Below are 18,714 nucleotides of genomic sequence, written 5' to 3' on the forward strand. Positions count from 1 at the left end.
CCAGATCTGGCCTCCCTCACAGTTTCATTGCCGAGGGGGCACCCTTCTCAGCTACTGCCCATTTATCTCCTTCTGTCACCAGCAGTGGCAGCTCTAATAACTCCCCGGCAGGTATTGAGCGGCAAGATGAGGAGGTGTGAGAAGGCACAAGGAGCAGCTGTCGCCAGCTTGGCAGGAGGAAGATGGATGGCGGGGAAGACCATGGCCCTGTGCCTGAGGGCTGAGCATGGAGAGGAGGAGAGGAAGGGAAGATGGCTTCCTCACTAGCCTACTGAGCCTCTTGTGTAAGTCTTCATGCCGTGCTTGATCTGGGATGGCTACTTGAAGAATGCAAGCCGCCCCTCGATGTTGCATGCGCATGTGGGTTCACTCACTGTCTGCCGCCTGAGCAAGCCCACCTCTTTGCCACTCCTGCCACTGCCCAACCACTTTCCCTCTCCCTCTGGGCCCAGCAGGAGAGGGCAAGGGAAATGGAGGCAGCTGCTGCTCTTGCATCCTTATTTACATGCTTGGAGAGGGCATGAGGAAGAGGACAAGTGGGGAGCTTTGTGTGTTAGTAGTGGGCACCCATAGGGGGGGAGACAATAGGGGACAGTTGCACCTCCCGGAGGAAACAATCTCCAGATCCCCAGCTTTCATTAAAAAAGTACGTTTGTAGCAATGGCAGAGTCTTAAAAAACAAACAAACATTATTAAACAATTTCAACATAACAACTTATCAGTCCAAATAATCAATTACATTATTTCCCCCCTTTCCCCCCACCTCTCCCACTCCCCCCCACCAAAGACTTCCCTCAGCTCCCCTCTCTGATTTCTTTGCACATATTGTTCTCTGCATGTTATAAAATTGTACATATCTTTACCTTATCTATCAAATGTTCAACTAATACATTTGTGGATGTTTATTCTGTAGCATTGGCAGAGTCTGATATATGAGACAAAATGTACAGATACTATTCTTATTTTTTGCAAGCTGTTACCCCTGCTTTGTTCCACCTGCCAACCCTGCTGCCAACCTCTCTTCCCCCACACCTGGCCAACTCTTCCTCGCTTTACACCTCACAGCTTGATCCCAGCCCCTCTCCTCACAGATTCCCCACCCTGCAACATGCTTCCCCTCTCAGCTCACTAAACAGCCCCTTTAAAGGAGGGGGAGGCATCTCAGAGACCATTTTCCACAGTGGTTTGACAAGCTGTCTCCATCAAACAGTTCATCCTGTGCTCCTGAAGAGTTCCTGTGCCCTAAACAGATACACAGAAGGGGGATTTAGCAGGGGCATCTCATCATGTCATTAAAACTCCAGCAGTAAGAAAAGCTGCACTGCCAAAAAAACACAACCCTCCTCTATACAACTTGACCCGGAGCCCTGTCCCCTCTTGTCTATATGCTACAGACTTTGACCCTTCTGTCACTCAAGACCTCCACCTTGGTTTTTATGAGGATCACTGAGGAACACTAACAACAAATTAAAGCTGTTGCACCCACTATCCTTTTTAACCCTCCGGCTTCAGCAATATTGTCTCGGCCCAGGATGTGGTCCCAGGGTTGCTGCTCTCAGCCACCTGCTCATCCTACTCATTAATCGCTGTGCATTTTATTTGCTGCATGTACGTGTAGCTACTCAAATGCCTCCAGCATGCGCTGTTGGTCTTGCCATGTCACCCAACGAAGCCTCTCCCCCATCCACCCATTTCCCCATCTTGCTTCCCATTGGAGGGAGTGGAAGTCTTGGCTGACGTGGGTCCACCTCCTGCCCCCCAACACTGTTATGAAGGAAAATAAAATCGCTCACACCATCCCAGAGATTCAACTCAGAACATTGCAAAGGGGGACGTGGCGAGACGGAGAGAGACGAGCCAAACCGAACAACCCAAAGTCATCCCAGCATCGCGGGCAATGTCAGGTAAAGCCTGCTTGGCACTGCAGGAGCCAGGCATGCACCCATCGGTGCTCTGGACCCTGTTACTTTTCTCTTTGGGCATTTTATGACATCTGTAGAGACCTCTTGATTCCTTAAAGTGGGTTAGGAGCTTTGCATTCATGGCTCTTTTGCCTTGCCATTCAACACAGCTGAAGAGCTGCATCTTCTCAGGTAAAGTTTCCATGAGCTGCTCTCCAGCTAAGAACTTGGATCATGAAGCTGGTGGTTCTTTGGCACCCTAGGTGGGAAGCAAGGTGGATGCTGTGGTGGTTAGGATGTGTGTGACTTGTGGGTTGAAATCTCCCCCCCCCCCAGTAGTTCCCAGGAGGAATGTCTCTTTGCCTCTTATCCAGACCTGTAAGAATACTACCAGATTTAAGGGAGAGAATGGGTCTAATGGTTGGGAATTATTGAGAAACGCCAGAAGTTCAAGTGGGACTTCTAGAATGTCATAGGGATTTCCTCTAATGACATGGCTGTGACTATGGATGGACTACGGATCAGATCCAGCTCAGCTATTTCCGTATTATTATTGGGTTTGGTGGTTGGGCCAAATGACCCCTCAAGGTCCCTTCCAAATGTGTGATTCTGTAATTGCAAAAGAAGGGTTGCACCCAGTTGGATAATTTTAGCCAGGTTGTAAGGACTGGGCTGCTGGCTCTCAATAGCTGATCTTAAGCATGGCTAAGAAAATACATGAGGAAGTATTCTCTCCCTCCTTCCAGCCCCCGTTCAGCAAAGGAGCCTGTGCGGAAAGGACAGCATATAATTTGGAGTTTTCAAAGCAACCTAAGGACAGAGACAGAACTGAGGTTTAGCTGTGGAGCATCTTAGTGCGCAGGCTAGTCCACTGGGAGAGCAGTGGTTGCCCACTGGAGTGTTAAGCTATGGGTCTCCACAAATTGCCATAAGCCTCCTGTGGACCTCATGCCAACCCAGGTAAGCACTGCAGCCAGCAGCAGTGGACAGGGTAGTGAGGCTGCGCCACTCACCTGATCTTCCTCTGGCTGAGCTGCTGCAGCATACCAAGATGGTGAGGGGCAGAGACAGTGCCCGGGTGGTATAGATGCTTTGGCAGGAGTGCCAGATGGGCTCCACTGGCACATTTGCGCTGTTATTCTGTTGACCCAGCCAGAGCGGTTAAGTGAGTGGCATAGCCCCATTACACTGGTTGCCGCAGACAGCAGTCCTGTAGCAATATTATTAAGTGCAGACCCAAGACATTTTGCTGCCTGAAGTAGAGCCCCACCAACACCAGTCCCTGTTATATGTGAGGGCTGGCCTTGGCAGTGAGTTACAGGACCAAACTAGATGTCAAGTGGGGTGTCAGTGGGGTGGAGCTTTGGATTACTGGACTCTCCAAACTGCCTAGAGCATGCAGGACAGCCATACTCTTCTCTCGTGCCACTGGAAAGCAGGTACTAGCCATGGGTCTGAGGAGACACGGTATGGGTGCATGGGAGCTTCTAAGCCAGGCAGAATTCAGGTTCATCCACGTTCCCTTTTGTGTCACATTTCTAGGCACAGGTCTGAGTTTTCCAGGTCTTTGTCCGAGCAGGGTTTTGTTTTGTTTTGCTTTGCTTTTTGTCCTGGTGCTTTACCAATGAATTGGAGCAAACGGTAACTGGGTTTTCCGTGGCTTTCTGTTTGCTCCAATTCAGTGGCAAAGCACAGGTTTTCCTGGGGAAAGGGCCAGGACAAGAAAACCCAGCTGCTCGGAGATCGACTTGGAAAGCCCAGACAAGCCTAGAAAGCACGGAGCAAAGGAAAGCATTGATGAGCCCTTACTCTAGGGAGACCGGTCAGCCATCTCTCGCCACCCCTCTTGCAGACTGGGAAGAAGGAAAGAGTTGGGCTCAAAGACAGTCCACACATGTGGACCTTCTGTTGTGATATCTCTGAGCCCAGTTCTCTCCCCCAATAGTCATTTTGGGGGGCTGAGCCCTCATTGTATCCCTGAAGCCAGGGGTGAAACTAAACTTTATTTCATCCCAGTTTGGCACCCCCCAACACATGCACATTTGCATACACACACAGGCTGGGAGCCTCAATGGCACCCCTCTGGATGCTTCACCCAGGGCAAAGAACCTAGCTAGTGCTCCCCGCCATAGCTATGGCTCTGCCTGAAGCAACTGCAGGGAAGGAGTAGCCTCGGAGTCAGCATCCTCCTTTGGCAGACGGTTCCTGAGCTACAGTCATTCATGTCAGAGCTGAAGGGGATGGCTCTGTGGTAGAGTATACCGTATTTTTCGCTCTATAACACGCACCCGACCATAACATGCACATAGTTTTTAGAGGAGGAAAACCCGTAGGCATGTCACCCGTAGGCATTCCCTCCATAACACGCACAGACATTTCCCCTTACTTTTTAGGAGGAAAAAAGTGAGTGTTCTGGTGCAAAAAATATGGTATGTTTTGCATGCCAACGGCTCACAGGAACAATCTCCGGCGTTTCCAGGTGGGGCTAAGAATGTCCCCTTGTCTGAAATCTAATAAAGCTGCTTTCGGTCTGTGCTGACAACATGGAGCAAAGGTCTGACTCATTGTAAGGCAGCCTCCTGTGTTCATACATAGTCATAATATAGTCATTACGCCAGTTGTCCTTCTCTCCATCCCCAGCATTCATCGCCGCAAGCCTGAGTGTGCTGACGTCCGATGGCTGCCCCTTCTCACCAAGCCCTGTGGGAGCACCGTGCCTGCTGGCGACAACACCAGAGTTTGAGCAGTATGAAGTGGAGGGAGCAGCAAAGCAAGGGATCAGCTCCCAGTTGGCCAGGAAAAACCAGTGTGTCTCTGGCGTCACTGTGCAACTGGAGATGAGGAGTCTCTGGGAGGAGTTCAATAGCCTTGGCACTGAGATGATTGTCACCAAGGCAGGGCGGTAGGTATAATGTTCTTTGGTCCAAGGATTAAGGATTAAAAACACAGCTTTGATCTATAAAGCGACTAAACAGGAACTACAGTAATCCTTATTAGCTTTTACTAGTCTAACATTAAGGAGTAACACGAAATTACAATGACCTTAATAATGTGCCCTATATAATGGAATACCCATTCATTCAGGCATTTGGCATTGTTTTCATTTAGCTGCCCTTCACCTTAAGGTACACACCAAAATCAGATGTTTATATTTCAAGTATCAAAGGTCAGAGTAAAGAGGTGCCTCTTCAGCATTTGCTGAAAACTGTATAGCCGAACTGCCAGGCGCACCTATATGAGGAGATAGCTAGACAACCTAGGGGCTGCCGCAGAGAATGCCCTCTCCTGGAGCATCTCCACCCTGAGTTTCTGAGGGCAGCAGAACAGCCAGTAGAGCCCCCTCTGCTGTTCTTAATGTCCAGGAGTGTTTGTAGGGAAGGAGATTATCTTTCAGACAACTCCCAGGACCACAGCCTAAAACAATGTGCAGGTCTGCTATTTAAATGGAGCAAACTCCTACGGTTACAAACTGTACCACAACTCTCTGTGTACCATCAGGGAAAGTGTGATCCAAGGGTGTTTATTGTGCCCCCTACAACAAAGCCTGAGGTGGGCTTCCCACCACAATGGGCAAGAAACCACGAACCATTGCTCTAAGGACTGCAGCCCCTCCCTACCCTGCCTCAAGCTATTGTAGCCTGTTGCAAAAGGCCCTGGGCATCTCCCTCAGCAGTAGCCAATGTGATGTTCTCCAGATGATGCCAGTCTCCAACATCACTGACCCCTGGCTATTCTGGCTGGGGCTGAGGAGAGTCCAACAGCATCTAGAAGACACACAGTTGGCTACCTCTACCCTACCCTGGGTAAGATGGAGGTTAGCGGGCAGTGGGAAAGCAGAATCACCCGGCAAACTCCTTTCTCCCTGTGGCAGGAGGATGTTCCCCACCTTCCAAGTGAAGATATCCGGCATGGATCCCTTGGCTGATTATGTGCTGCTCATGGACTTCGTGCCTTTGGACGACAAGAGATACCGGTATGGCCTGGGCCTGGCTCTGGGATAATGAGTTTGGAGCCATTTCTGCTAGTTAGCCAGCCAGCGAGAGCAAGCTAGGCACCAGTGAGACTCAAAAGGCATGGTGTGCGGCTAGGCCTGATAAGTGTTAATGGAAGTATTTCTATAAATTCAGTGGTAGGAGCAGGGAGTTCTGAACTGAGGCACCCTGACTTTTTAAACCTGCAGGAGATGTGTTGATTTATTACATGGATGTGCTTGTTGCTGTTTTGTTGTATTCCAGATATGTACAGGTTCCTACGTTGATCAAATGAATGGAATAATATAAAAAAAATTGTGCCCTTTGTGTAGAGTGCTAATTGAATCAAGCCTTAAATTGAGCTGAGATTCTGTTCCAGAATCAAGTTTCAAATCTTGCCCTGGAATGTAGTAATAAAGGAAATATCAAAATTAAAAGGCACTACTTCCCTCATCACTAAGTTACCCCACAGTAACCCCTTGACCCCATCAGAGTTATGAGAAGTAGCTTCCAGGTGGGATTTAATTGTACAAATTAACCACTATCCCTAATGGGAACTAAGTGCTATTTAGACCCTTTAGAAGGGGCGGAGAGCAGCCTAATAATGGAATACAGTCAACTCCACCCTTGCACTGAGCCAGGGCTCATCTGTTTGGTAGAACACAAAAAGATATATAGATTTGGAGTAGACATCACACACACACACACACACAGAGAGAGAGAGAGAGAGAGAGAGAGAGAGAGAGAGATTTCTTCCCCATCCTTCACCGTAAGGTCCCAGGGTGGGTTACAACAGTTAAAGCAACTTCATTGAGGGAGGTTTAAAATTAATTTTACTATCTTTAATAGTGCCATGGTTGATTTATTTATTTATTTTCTTTCTCTTTCTCGTATTGTTTGGAGTTTGAAAGTGTGTAGTGAGTTTAAGGGTTGGTGAATGAGGATGTGTGAGATTGGAGGGGAGAGGAAACTACAGAAGGAATGCAGAAGGGTTTCAAGCCAGAAGAAAACCCTGATAAACCATTAACAACACACAAAACAGTCCAGCGGTTTTCTGCACCACGTAATATGTAGCAGGGATTTGCACGTGGAAAGTTTCTGCAGGAAAACAGCATGCATTCTTGCATTAACACTCTGGCCAGGTTTGGCTCTCTGTTGCCAATCCCAGAGGCACTTGGCATCAGGCCCCTTTGGGTGAGGGAAGTACGGTTTGTCAATGTGACGTCTTGCCAGTATTAGTTGCCCACCAAGAACATACAGGGGATTGGGCTGGAATTAGTTAATGGTGGCCGAGATGGTCTCTGAACTTATGGTGCACATGAAGGATAAAATGCAATATGTTATATGCAGTACTGCATGCAAAGATTCCAATTTCCCTCCGTTTATTTTCCTTTTTCGCTATTCTGACCTTGCAGCTTCTGCTGTTCCCTGCACTGAAAATGCTTGCTCAGAAATTTTCATGGTTGTTAAGCCTCTCAATCTGAATGTTTGCTATACATTAATCCTGCCTCTTGTTTTACCTTGCTGTAGAATGCCCCATAAAAATATGCTTGAATTCTATACACAGAACAAAACAAACTGGAATTCCCCCCCTTAACTTGGAATTATATATAGCTGCACACCAAGGCAAGCGTAGTAGACCCACCCAAACTCTTGCTGGTCCTCAATCAGGTAGGAAAGGAAGCGGCCTGCCTCAAACAGAGCCCGTGTGGTGTAGTGGTTAAGAGCGGTGGACTCGTAATCTGGGGAACTGGGTTCGCATCTCCGCTCTTCCACATGCAGCTGCTGGGTGACCTTGGGCCAGTCACACTTCTGTGAAGTCTCTCAGCCTCACTCACCTCACAGAGTGTTTGTTGTGGGGGAGGAAGGGAAAGGAGAATGTTAGCCGCTTTGAGATTCCTTAAGGGGAGTGAAAGGCGGGATATCAAATCCAAACTCTTCTTCTTATTCAACATAATGCCTTTCCCCTCCAGATACGCATTCCACAGCTCCGCTTGGCTGGTAGCTGGCAAGGCAGATCCTGCGACACCTGGCCGGGTTCACTTCCACCCTGACTCCCCTGCCAAGGGAGGCCAGTGGATGAGGCAGATTGTCTCCTTTGACAAGCTCAAGCTCACCAACAACTTGATGGATGACAATGGCCATGTAAGTTAATTGTGCAGTGTCTTTGCAGATAGTTCCAGTTACAGATGGGTAGCCGTGTTGGTCTGCCATAGTGTATCTGAAGAAGTGTGCATGCACACGAAAGCTTATACCAAGAACTAATTTAGTTGGTCTTTAAGGTGCTACAGGAAGGAATTTTTTAATTTTGCAGATAGTGTCATTATACAGTTTAGTCACCTGGTGGCACTGTACTTCGTTGTACCTGAAGGGAGGGAAACCAAATCAGGGTTAATACCTCTTCCCTGCAAGTTTTCCTATCTCAGAAAAATGGGAGTGAGCATAAAAATATGCATTGTATGTAACATAATAAATGTAACCTGGTGGCATTTATAAGTTCAGTCCCTGGCATCTCCAGCTATGTTCCTACGCGGGTGGCGCTATGGGTTAAACCACAGAGCCTAGGGCTTGCCGATCAGAAGGTTGGTGGTTCGAATCCCCGCAACAGGGCGAGCTCCCGTTGCTCGGCCCCTGTTCCTGCCAACCTAGCAGTTCGAAAGCACCTCAAAGTGCAAGTAGATAAATAGGTACCGCTCTGGCGGGAAGGTAAACGGCGTTTCCGTGAGCTGCTCTGGTTCACCAGAAGCGGCTTAGTCATGCTGGCCACATGACCCAGAAGCTGTACGCCAGCTCCCTCAGCCAGTAAAGCGAGATGAGCGCCGCAACCCCAGAGTCGGTCACGACTGGACCTAATGGCCAGGGGTCCCTTTACCTTTACCTATGTTCCTACTACTTAAAATGAAAACAACTTGCAAGAGTGTGAGTGTATTTATGGGACTTCCCACTTACACTGTGCACCACTCAGGGAATACATTTGCATGTGGAATATGCATGGGGCGTGGGAGTCACTTGATGTTCCTGGGTGCGTAAACGAGAGTTGTTAAATGAGAGCCCATGTATTGAACAGCCATCTGAAATGTCGCTTTGTCTTGATCAAACAGATCATCCTGAACTCCATGCACAGGTACCAGCCACGCTTCCATGTGGTGGTGGTAGATCCACGGCCAGATAGCGAGCGCTACGCCCAGGAGAATTTCAAGTCCTTCATCTTCACGGAGACGCAGTTCATGGCAGTGACAGCCTATCAGAACCACCGGGTGAGAGAACACACATGCACAGCCCTCTGGTGACACTGGTCAGTATCACATGGGAGAGCTGACCTATTGGAGAGAATCAGGATTGGGACAGGACTAAGTGTGGCTGGTGGAGGCCGGCAAACAGATCTATACATACACTGACACCTTTTGCTGCGCAATCCAAGCTGTGCAGCATTCCTAATGCATTTTTCATGGTGCCGTAATAATTACTACAATGTTTGCCTTTAATTGTTTAGTGTGGTGTAATGTTTAGAGAGGATGTGGGTGGTGCTGTGGGTTAAACCACAGAGCCTAGGACTTGTCGATCAGAAGGTCGGCGGTTCGAATCCCCACGATGGGGTGAGCTCCCGTTGCTCGGTCCCTGCTCCTGCCAACCTAGCAGTTCAAAAGCACGTCAAAGTGCAAGTAGATAAATAGGAACTGCTCCAGCGGGAAGGTAAATGGTGTTTCCGTGCACTGCTCTGGTTCGCCAGAAGTGGCTTAGTTATGCTAGCCACATGACCCGGAAGCTGTACGCTGGCTCCCTCGGCCAATAAAGCGAGATGAGTACCGCAACCCCAGAGTCGTCCACGACTGGACCTAATGGTCAGGGGTCCCTTTACCCTTTACCTAATGTTAGAGATAGCTGTGAACTGAGAAGGCGTTATCTGTAAAACTACACAGTTATGGCGTTCATTGGGTAGCCTTAAGTCACCAACATAACCTGTATCACAGGATTGTTGCAAGGATAAACAGCGAACGTACATGGAGAAACCAGTGTACAAATATCCATTTCGCTTTTGTACATCCCACCTATATCCTTCATAGAATCCAAAGTGGCATGCTTGTAGTGCCCAGGTCGTCTCCCATCCAGGTACTAATCACACCCAGGCCTGCTTAGCTTCAACGCTATGTCCTGGGATTGAATGCCAAATACATGTATCCTGCTCTTCTTTCAAAGAGCTCCCAGCAGTGTGCTTAAGTTTCATAGCATCGGGACATAGATTGGGATGCACCACAGTAGTAACATCATGGCTGGTGTTGCTTTCTCAGGCAGTAGCTAGAGCAACAGCTCCACTATAGCAAGAGAGGGAGCGGCAGGGAAAATGTGTGTACCGTATTTGAAAACTCATTCACTCTCTTGGCAGATCACACAGCTGAAAATTGCTAGCAACCCCTTCGCAAAAGGGTTCCGGGAGTGTGAGCCAGATGACTGGTAAGTCTCCGCACATGGCGCTGCCTTCTCAAATACAGGTGGAGGGATAAGCCTCTTATGCGATGTAGCTGCAAACAGAGCAAATTCCATTCTCAGGCTGCAATGCTATACCCATCAGCCTTGTAAATAAGCCCACAAAAGTTACTAGCCTCTAGATAGCTAAGACCAGCAGCCTTTGTTTCCCATTTGGCTGCTCCTCCAAAGCCTTTTAAGCAGGCTTACAAAATCAAAGTTGTCTTCTACCAAAGAGGCGAATAGAACTCAGGGATAGATTTCCCTTCCTCCACAGGAAGCATGGAAACCAAGCAGACTAGCAATGGTAGTGAGAGGTCCATCCCTCCACCAGCCCACCCACCCACTTATATGAAATTGCTGGTCACTTATGGCAAGCTGATAAATACACAACTGCTATGCCTGGTTACTCAAAAGCAAGCACCACTGAATACAATGGTGCTTGCTACCAGGTAAGGTTTGTACCTTTAGAGAAGTATTACTCTGAGTGGGGAAGACAGGCAGAAGATGCATTTTAGAAACAAACGCTGGATTGGAAATTCTCGGCCAGTATGTGTTGACAATCTGTGTGCCACGTGAATAGCTAGGGTGGCCACATGCCAGGGAAAACAAGGCTTGTGGCCCCTTAATGTGTGCATAGAAGAGGGAATTCTGGTATGTGTAGCAACCTACACAGGCTGAAATGCCTTCTTCTGCAGAGCTATTAAACAAAGGTGCTGGAGCCCTGTCCTCTTTTGCGTCCAGCTAACTCTACCGAGTGGAGCAAAAAGAGATGGGAGGGATAATGGTAGTAAGAACAGAAGCAGCCAAGTCTGGGACTGCTCCCAATAACAACTTCTATAGCTCTGCCTGTCCTATTTGAGTTTTATTTCCACAAAGTCCATCACCAATGAAGTCTTGTTTTTCTGCCTAGGCCCGGCTCACCAGGACAACTATTAGGCTGCTTATCTCGGAATGGGGGTGCGGCTCCCTTAGCCCAGCTTCAAGAAACCACAGAAAAGGGTAAGGTGAAAAAAGCAAATGGTAAGTAGGCCTTGCATGTAGAAGGTACAGGGCATGGGAAGGTACAGGGCATGGTGGGGCTATGGCGAGATGGCAGGGTCTCCTCCTTGACTTTGGTCACCATCATGACTTTGGTCCAGATTTTTCTCAGGCACAAACTTAAATGTTTAATGCTAATAATCTCAACTTTCTCCAGCCCCTCAAGTTTCCAGTGCTTATGTGTGCAAAAATTAGCTAAGAATCATACATGCAATAATTTCTAATGAGAGGGAATGCTGCAAATTAAGGGCTTCCAGTGACTAGGGAGCAGCTTCTCAGTGCTCTTTGTATCTCTTGACATCTCTTTTATTTTTATTTTATTTAAATTCTATTTCTTTTTATTTCTATACCCCTTTTATATGAGAATAACAGGGTGGTTTACAATACAGAAACACAAAAATACGTAGTATAACATCTTGGAGATGTCTGAAATATTAATGGTGTAAAAATACTATTAACAAACAAATATCTCCCTTGCTCACCCTATGATCTTCTGGATATTTTGCTCACTATGCCTTTCTTCATATGCAGTTTGGTTTTTTGGTTTTCCTAACTGCAGTATAGTCATATTCATGCAGTTCTCTGTGAGATCTCAGTAGAGCATGCGAGTAGCAATTACATTGTTCAGCAAGGTGGCATGGTCACCTTCTAAACAAGTGCCACATCTGCACTGAGAGAACCACAGGTATAGAAACCAACCACATGACCTAGCCAAACCATGCAGTTAGTGTATGCGTACGATATTGCTACAAATATGGAGCCACAACCACCTGAGAGCAGCTTTTCAGCCGTCGCCGTGCTATAGTATAAGCCATGGCATAGTCGGCAGAGATCCCGGGCTCTTAGTGAGATTGAATGGAGGTAAACCGCAGGGGTGGAAGTTTGGAGCAAATTTCTCAGTCACTGATGGCTTAGCCTTCTCCATTCTGATTAACAGAATGGATCGAGTTGGCAGGATCAGAAAAAGAATTGGCAGACTTAAATGTTTCCAGGAGTGAGTCATGCTGTGTAGGGACTGACTTTGGTTGGCCAGGGAAGTCATTCAGCTCTAAGCTCCTTCTCTTTTTCTAGGGTTTGCCAGCAATCATCACCTCCCTCCATCCCTCTTCAGAGAAGCCTCCCAGCTGCAGCACCCACCCCTGGTCACACCCGCCACCCTCCCAGATATGTGCCTTGCTCGACGACCCTTGAGTGAAGCATCTGGGGCCCTGCCCTACAAGCACCTCTCCTATCACAGCATCTACGTGGGAGCCCGCTCCCGGGCAACACCCTACGCCCTCCCCAGCAGCCGGGCCACCAGTTTCCACGCTCTCAACATCTACACTGCCGGGGACTATGAACAGTGAAGGAAGAGAGACCCGGTGGACAGATCAGGCAGTTCCCTCCTCTCTCCCCCCACACCTACCCCAAGGCTGAACCAGGGACTCGCCTCCGGTCCACCTTCTCCTCATGCAGCAACCATCGCTGCACGGCCTGCTAAGGAGGTCTAGTCCACTCCTCTGTTTACCTTCCAGGGCACTTTGTGGATGGTACCTTCAAGCCTTGGTACCCTTCCCTCTTCCCCACCCGAGGCAAACGTATTTTCTAACTTATTGTCCCCTAGTATATGGACAATTAAACAGTTAACAGAGGCTGGGTACAGTATCCGTCTCCTTTGAGAGGGGTGCAGAGTCCAAGCTGAAGCTTGGTGAGGTGTAAAAAACATACTTGGCTGAGATACTGGCCATTTCCTAACTGCTTCTGCTCCTCAGCTCGTTGTAAAGCAATTCACCCCCCAATTCCAAAACCCCCCCCAAAATGGCTGAAAACCCAACTCTACAAATCAGAAATCCTAAACCAGTTTTGCATCAAAAATAAACGCAGAGGAAAATATTAAAATGCAGGGAAGGTTAAGAATCTTGTCTTTATTGTGGAATTTGGTAGCTACGGCGACAAAGAGTTTATGAGGGCTTTTAAAGCACAGAATTCTCAGCAGCCTGCTCACAAGCATTGTCTTTCTCTTAAATGGCAGTGTGAGTCTTGAGTCCTGCCCATGACATGCTGTGCCTTCAGTATGAAGGAAGTTTGTTCTGCAATCCAGGCAGGGGAGCCAACTTGGGCCCCAGGTAATGGGTGACCAGTGCTTGTGAAATCATGACGTCACATGGGGCATGACATCACGATGTCACACGTGCCCCCTGGCCTCAGAAAGTGACTTCCGGTGGCACTGGAAGTCAGGTTCCAGGGCCTCGTGAGACTTCCTCGTGAGACCTCAGAAGTTGTGGGGGGGGCCCTGCAGTGTGGATCCCAACAAAAAAAAATGTGGGTGCTCAGAGACTCAGAGCCCCCTATAGTAGGCGCCCCTGAATCCAGGGCAGGAGCCCCTCTCTTGCCCTTGGCAACTTAAGTCTCCATTTTCCACCTGTACAGAGCTGTTGACCCCAATTGTTGGTGGATGTTGCTAGCAGTTGGTAAAACAAAGTATGAATGAGGAAAAGACAGGCATTGCAAGCCACATCAGCTCCCAGCATATCAGCTAGCTTGCTAGCACAGGTAGACAGTCCTTTCAAAAACACGCATGCACCGAGGGCTTGGCTCTAATGTGCAGCCCCACATCATGCATTGGCTGATGCAATGTCAACTCCAGGCTCTCCATCAGGGAAACAAGAGAGTCTCAGACCTGGATGACAACACCAACTGCAATTGAATGTAAATTTAGAAAAAGCAGAAGGCCCAAGTGCCTGGGGCCGGGCCTTTTGTCCTCTGATGTGCATCAGAAAGGCTGCACCCCAGCAAACAGGGATGAAGCAAGAAGAGAGAGAGTGCCACCTAGCAGCCCTGTAAAAACACCCATATAGTGAGTGGTATCCATATTCTGATGTTCCTTAAGGCCGCTTCCCATTCTTTCCCAGAAGCAACTCTTAACGGCTATTGAGATATGCACAAGGCAGGCTGGTTCAGCTGCAAGTCATAAGGATCGAGAACTGGAAGGAACGTGGCTTGATAAACCCTGAATTCCAGAACTCCATCCTAAATACTGATATTCCGGCAGTGAGGCAGCGAAGGACCTCACTTTAATTGTAGCAGACGGGGACAGAGCAGGTAGTTCCTTCCCCAAGAAAGGTGCGTGTCAGGGGAGTTAAATAAGTTCTGCCACACCTTCCGGTCAGACACAAGGCACAAGTGGTAGAAAGAAGGAAGCAAGAGACAGTTACTCATGTAAAAAAAAACAACACAGCATAAGCCAATTGGCTCATGAGGGCACACAGTACATCTGCTCTCTGGGAAGAAAGAAGTCCTTTCTCTCTTAGTCCCAGATGTCTGTAGTGAAGGTGAACGGGGTGAACCGGTACCCAGAGCCTGTGTAGAATTTGTTCTGGAATTCCACCCTGAAAAACAACAGCACAAGAGTGGTCAAGTCGAGATCCGGAAGCACTGCTCTCAGCTTGCAGCACTACCAGTAGTAACACAGTCCCTGAAACAGGCAGGTCCCGGCCTGATTCAAAGTTGGGTGGGGGAAGGAGAAATAAACTCTGTCGCTCCAGGTCCCTCCCTCTCACAATTTCCCTGACCTGGTGGGGAGGAGAGTCCTCTGTCACCCACACCCCTAACCCCACCTGGGTCTCAGTGCTCAGAGTGGAAGCACCTGGCAGTCTTATTGGTTGACTGGATTTATCTCCCGCATTCCCGCCCCAAAGAGCCCAGGGCAGCAAGCCAAGTGAGAGAGCGGCTCTCGCACAGGATTCACTGACAGAAAGCGGGTATATAGATGTGTGTCTCTCACCAGTGCAGACGCAGGGCATGCAGGAAAGCCGACAGCCCCTCCATCACCAGCAGGATTGCCACAGTCAGTACTGCAAAGAAGGCAAAAACCGGGACGAGGAGGACCCCACCTTTGTAGCCCGTAAAGTGGAGGCCGTTCCTCATCACCATGGTCCACAGGACCTCGGAGAGCTCTGTGGAGAAGGATGGGTGCAGGACTTGTCAGGGAGCAGTAGAGCAGCCAAACAGCCTTTCCCCTCCCTTACAGACCACCCAAGGCTGGATCCAACCGAGGAGCTGCACTAATGGGAACCAGTACAATGAGTCCTGCTAGTGCTATGGGATTTCCCCCAGCCCCAAAAGCAGCTTCGGGGGCTTGGAAAAAGAAGATTGTTCCATCTGACAAGCAGAAATGCTTGCGCTGACAGAACAATCACTGAATTCCACCCTTAGCACTGATGTAAAGCCCCAACCGCTAACACACACACACACACACACACACACACACACACACACACACTTCCTGTTCCCTATAGGCCTTGAATACATCCACCAGTCAAAAATGCATTTCTTTATTTTAAAAACACACATCCCACCTAATGTTCAAAAGACACTCAAGGCAGCTAACAAATGCAAGCACCCCACAATCACAATACACATTGCTAGCTCCAGTCTGAAGACTAAGATATTGCCATAAAAAAATCTAAACCACATCACAAACATGCTGGGGCAGAGAGAGTCCCTCAAAAGCTTTTAGAAGTGGCTGCAAAGGAGCCTCCAACAGTGCAGGAATGGGGCCTGATGCCTGTATCATGTAGTGAGGTCTCCAAAAAACATCTTGCCCACCGGCATCCCCCAGGTCTGTGTGGCCAAATCGCTTGCCATGCTTCCTGCTTTCTGGCCATTCCTCTCCCAGCCCCTGAAACTCACGTGCGTGGGCCAAGCTGAGAGCCCAGAGCCGGAGGTAGGAGGCTGTGTTCGAGATGCAGCCCAGGCAGTACTCGATGGTGTGGATTGCCTGATGCATGAACACGTCAGAGAAGTCAAACTGAAGGAGGGAAAGGCAAGGATCATTGGGGTGGCAAGGATTAGTCCAGGGGTCAGCAAACTTTTTCAGCAGGGGGACGGTCCACTGTTCCTCAGACCTTGTAGGGGGCTGGACTATATTTTTTTTGGAGGGGGGGAATGAACTAATTCCTATGCCCCACAAATAACCCAGAGATGCATTTTAAATAAAAGCACACATTCTACTCATGTAAAAACACTCTGATTCCCAGACTGTCCACAAGCCAGATTTAGAAGGCGATTGGGCTGGATCTAGCCTTAGTTTGCCTACCCATGGAATAGTCTAATACTCTAAACCAGCATAGGGACTCAAATAAAAGCCCACTCCTCCATGAGCTGCTTCCAGAGTGTAAGGCAGAGGGTTGGCAAACCCTGCGGCCTTCCAGCTCCCATCAGCCCTCAGGCAGCAGAGCCAATAGTTCCCAAAGGATGATGGGAACTGTAGTTCAACAGCATCTGGAGGGCAACAGGTTCTTCAGCCCTGGTCTAAGGCTAAGGACTTGGTGGAGAGCATATGTAGACTCTATTTAAGAACTTTCTGCAAATGGGAAGAACTTTTTACCTTAAACATGTTCCTAAGGAAAACCAGACTCCCAAGCCGGATTCTGAGCATTTTTCTTGGTAACTTGTTTTTGTTTTTAAAAACAGCAACCAGTGCCTTTTCTGTACACTCAAAGAACCTGCAAAAAGTGTCATGGGAGATCCTAGCCTTTTATGCCAGTGAAGCGCTGCTTGGCTCAACATTATTTCCATATGATGGCAATCTGAGATGTCACGACAAGTTGGAGGTTTTCAGCCAAGTTTAGTTTTTTTAAATACCCTGAACAGCAGCAAAGAAAGGGCCTGCAGTTCTGAGCAGAGTCCATGCAGGAGTCTCTTAGAGGTCATCCCCTCTAACCTCATCCAGACAAGCTCCAATAATTCACCTGTGTAGCCTCTCTCAACAACAGAGGTCTTCAGAAGGTGCTATCATGAATAGCCCCTGCAAAGGCACAATATTTGAGAACTTCAAGCCCTTGTTCTTAGGAAGAACAAGCCTAACTGCTTCTGAACGTGGCCTTTTCTAACTGCTTCCATTTGCCCCCCCCCCCAGCTGGATTTATTGTTCATTCCTTGGGATCTTTTTTCTTTTAGGGTCGGTCTTTGAAGGTGTGGATAAATGAGAAATGGGGATGGGGCTCTTGAACATATGAAGAGTGTATTTGCTTCACCACCAACTCACTCCAACCTTTCAGGTCAGAAGGTGTAGCTTCCAGGCCCATGTACCTCTCTTTTTTTAGCAACTGAAACAGCGCCAGCCCCCAATCTTCTGTGCTTATTGCCTCCCTTACTCCACACATTTCAAACTTTCCTTTTATCCCCATACCTTTTTTTAACAAAATGATTCTAAATTTACACAAAAACAAAAAAAAACCCACTCGCATTCAGCACCAACTTCTGAATTTACTTGGTGAAAATGGGAGTCACGCCCCAGAATCCTGACCTGCTGGACAGAAAGTTACCTCCAACTCCTGTTTGGATTTGGCACAATCCACATCGTCCTCAGCAACATTCACAGATCTGCTCGGCTCTTGAGAGTTTAGCAGAGGCTGGCACTCTTCTGCGCTGGAGGGATTGTGCTGCAAGCATCCCAGAAACACATTGGTCAGTGGGGGGTGGGGGGGGATGGACGGCCTTGCACACAGAAGGGCTTCAAGGATCACAATCCTGAACCCACAAGGTTAAAAGTGACACTGTTCTTCCACAGAATCCTTCCCATGACACACAGCTTCACTTGTGGCATCTAGGTGGCCATCTGAGATCATCCTCAGACTCAGTCCTTGAGCTTTAGTGCCCCGCTCCTGATGGTACCAGGACCTCAATGCATATCTGCACAGACCCTGACCCAACAAGGGAGGTGGGATATAGAAAGGCAGGGGTGGACAGCAGCCCCAGGCCCAGTCATACAGAGGGGTCTTACCCTGGACAAAGAGGCCTTCTGTCGGTGCTGGCTCCAGAGGTACAAAGGGGTTCCCAGCAGCAGGATAGGCACACAGGCCAGGGCTACCACCACCAACACTGTCTGCACCAGGGCCTGGAGTGAAAGAGAAAGATTTTGCAAGTCGGAAGAGCCGGAAGAAAGGCAGGCTGGGAGCGAGCCAAGTACATTTTTATTTAGTTTTTTAAATTGATATGGCACCTTTCTATATTAGTGCATTTAAGGTAGTTTGCAACCCACAGAAATGGGGGGGGGATCACACCGAAACCACACTGTCACCTTGAACAATTCAAAATATTGGACAGTTCAAAATAGAACAGAAACAGAAACCCAGCAAAATTCAGGAATCCATTTTGGATGTAGTATTATGAGATGATCTCAAGACACCAGCAAGAAAGTACCTCGGTCAATTGCAACAAATCATTAAATAACCACACAGAAACATCATCATAATCAGCCACAGTACAAAGCCACAGACCACGCCTGATCTCACTGGGCAGAAAGGAAAACACTGATTGCAGGCCCAGTCTTAAAAACTGGGACTCGGGCCACT

The 18,714-nt window shown here is 48.4% G+C and overlaps 2 protein-coding genes across 11 annotated transcripts in view; one reads left to right on the forward strand and one right to left on the reverse strand.

The window, feature by feature from the left end:
* TBX10 (T-box transcription factor 10) lies at nt 1-14,589 on the forward strand. The gene is made up of 8 exons (XM_083467617.1): nt 1-284; nt 4,542-4,803; nt 5,773-5,874; nt 7,846-8,017; nt 8,974-9,129; nt 10,257-10,324; nt 11,250-11,338; nt 12,449-14,589. Exons 1-8 carry the CDS (start codon nt 227-229, stop codon nt 12,721-12,723), a joined length of 1,182 nt encoding a protein of 393 aa, XP_083323743.1. The 5' UTR covers nt 1-226; the 3' UTR covers nt 12,724-14,589.
* TCIRG1 (T cell immune regulator 1, ATPase H+ transporting V0 subunit a3) overlaps nt 13,256-18,714 on the reverse strand; it is a 24,781-nt gene continuing 19,322 nt past the window's right edge. For all 10 annotated transcript variants that reach the window (XM_083466281.1, XM_083466275.1, XM_083466280.1 and 7 more), the window contains 5 exons: nt 18,144-18,257; nt 17,686-17,802; nt 16,049-16,166; nt 15,141-15,312; nt 13,256-14,745 (listed from right to left, as the gene is read on the reverse strand). In XM_083466281.1, the coding sequence (XP_083322407.1) occupies nt 14,664-14,745; nt 15,141-15,312; nt 16,049-16,166; nt 17,686-17,802; nt 18,144-18,257 (603 nt within the window). In that variant the 3' untranslated portion in view covers nt 13,256-14,663. The remainder of the gene's footprint in view (nt 14,746-15,140; nt 15,313-16,048; nt 16,167-17,685; nt 17,803-18,143; nt 18,258-18,714) is intronic.

Source organism: Podarcis liolepis, assembly GCF_965112155.1.
Source record: "Podarcis liolepis genome assembly, chromosome: 1".
In the NCBI taxonomy this organism is placed as follows: Eukaryota; Metazoa; Chordata; class Lepidosauria; order Squamata; family Lacertidae; genus Podarcis; species Podarcis liolepis.

Bases quoted from the DNA above. Each gene is read 5' to 3' on its own strand.
- TBX10 (XM_083467617.1), top strand. From the start codon at position 227: ATGGAGAGGAGGAGAGGAAGGGAAGATGGCTTCCTCACTAGCCTACTG. The intron at 285-4,541 runs GTAAGTCTTCAT...CTCCATCCCCAG, and splicing joins TAGCCTACTGAGCCTCTTGT to CATTCATCGCCGCAAGCCTG. The intron at 4,804-5,772 runs GTAGGTATAATG...TCCCTGTGGCAG, and splicing joins ATTGTCACCAAGGCAGGGCG to GAGGATGTTCCCCACCTTCC.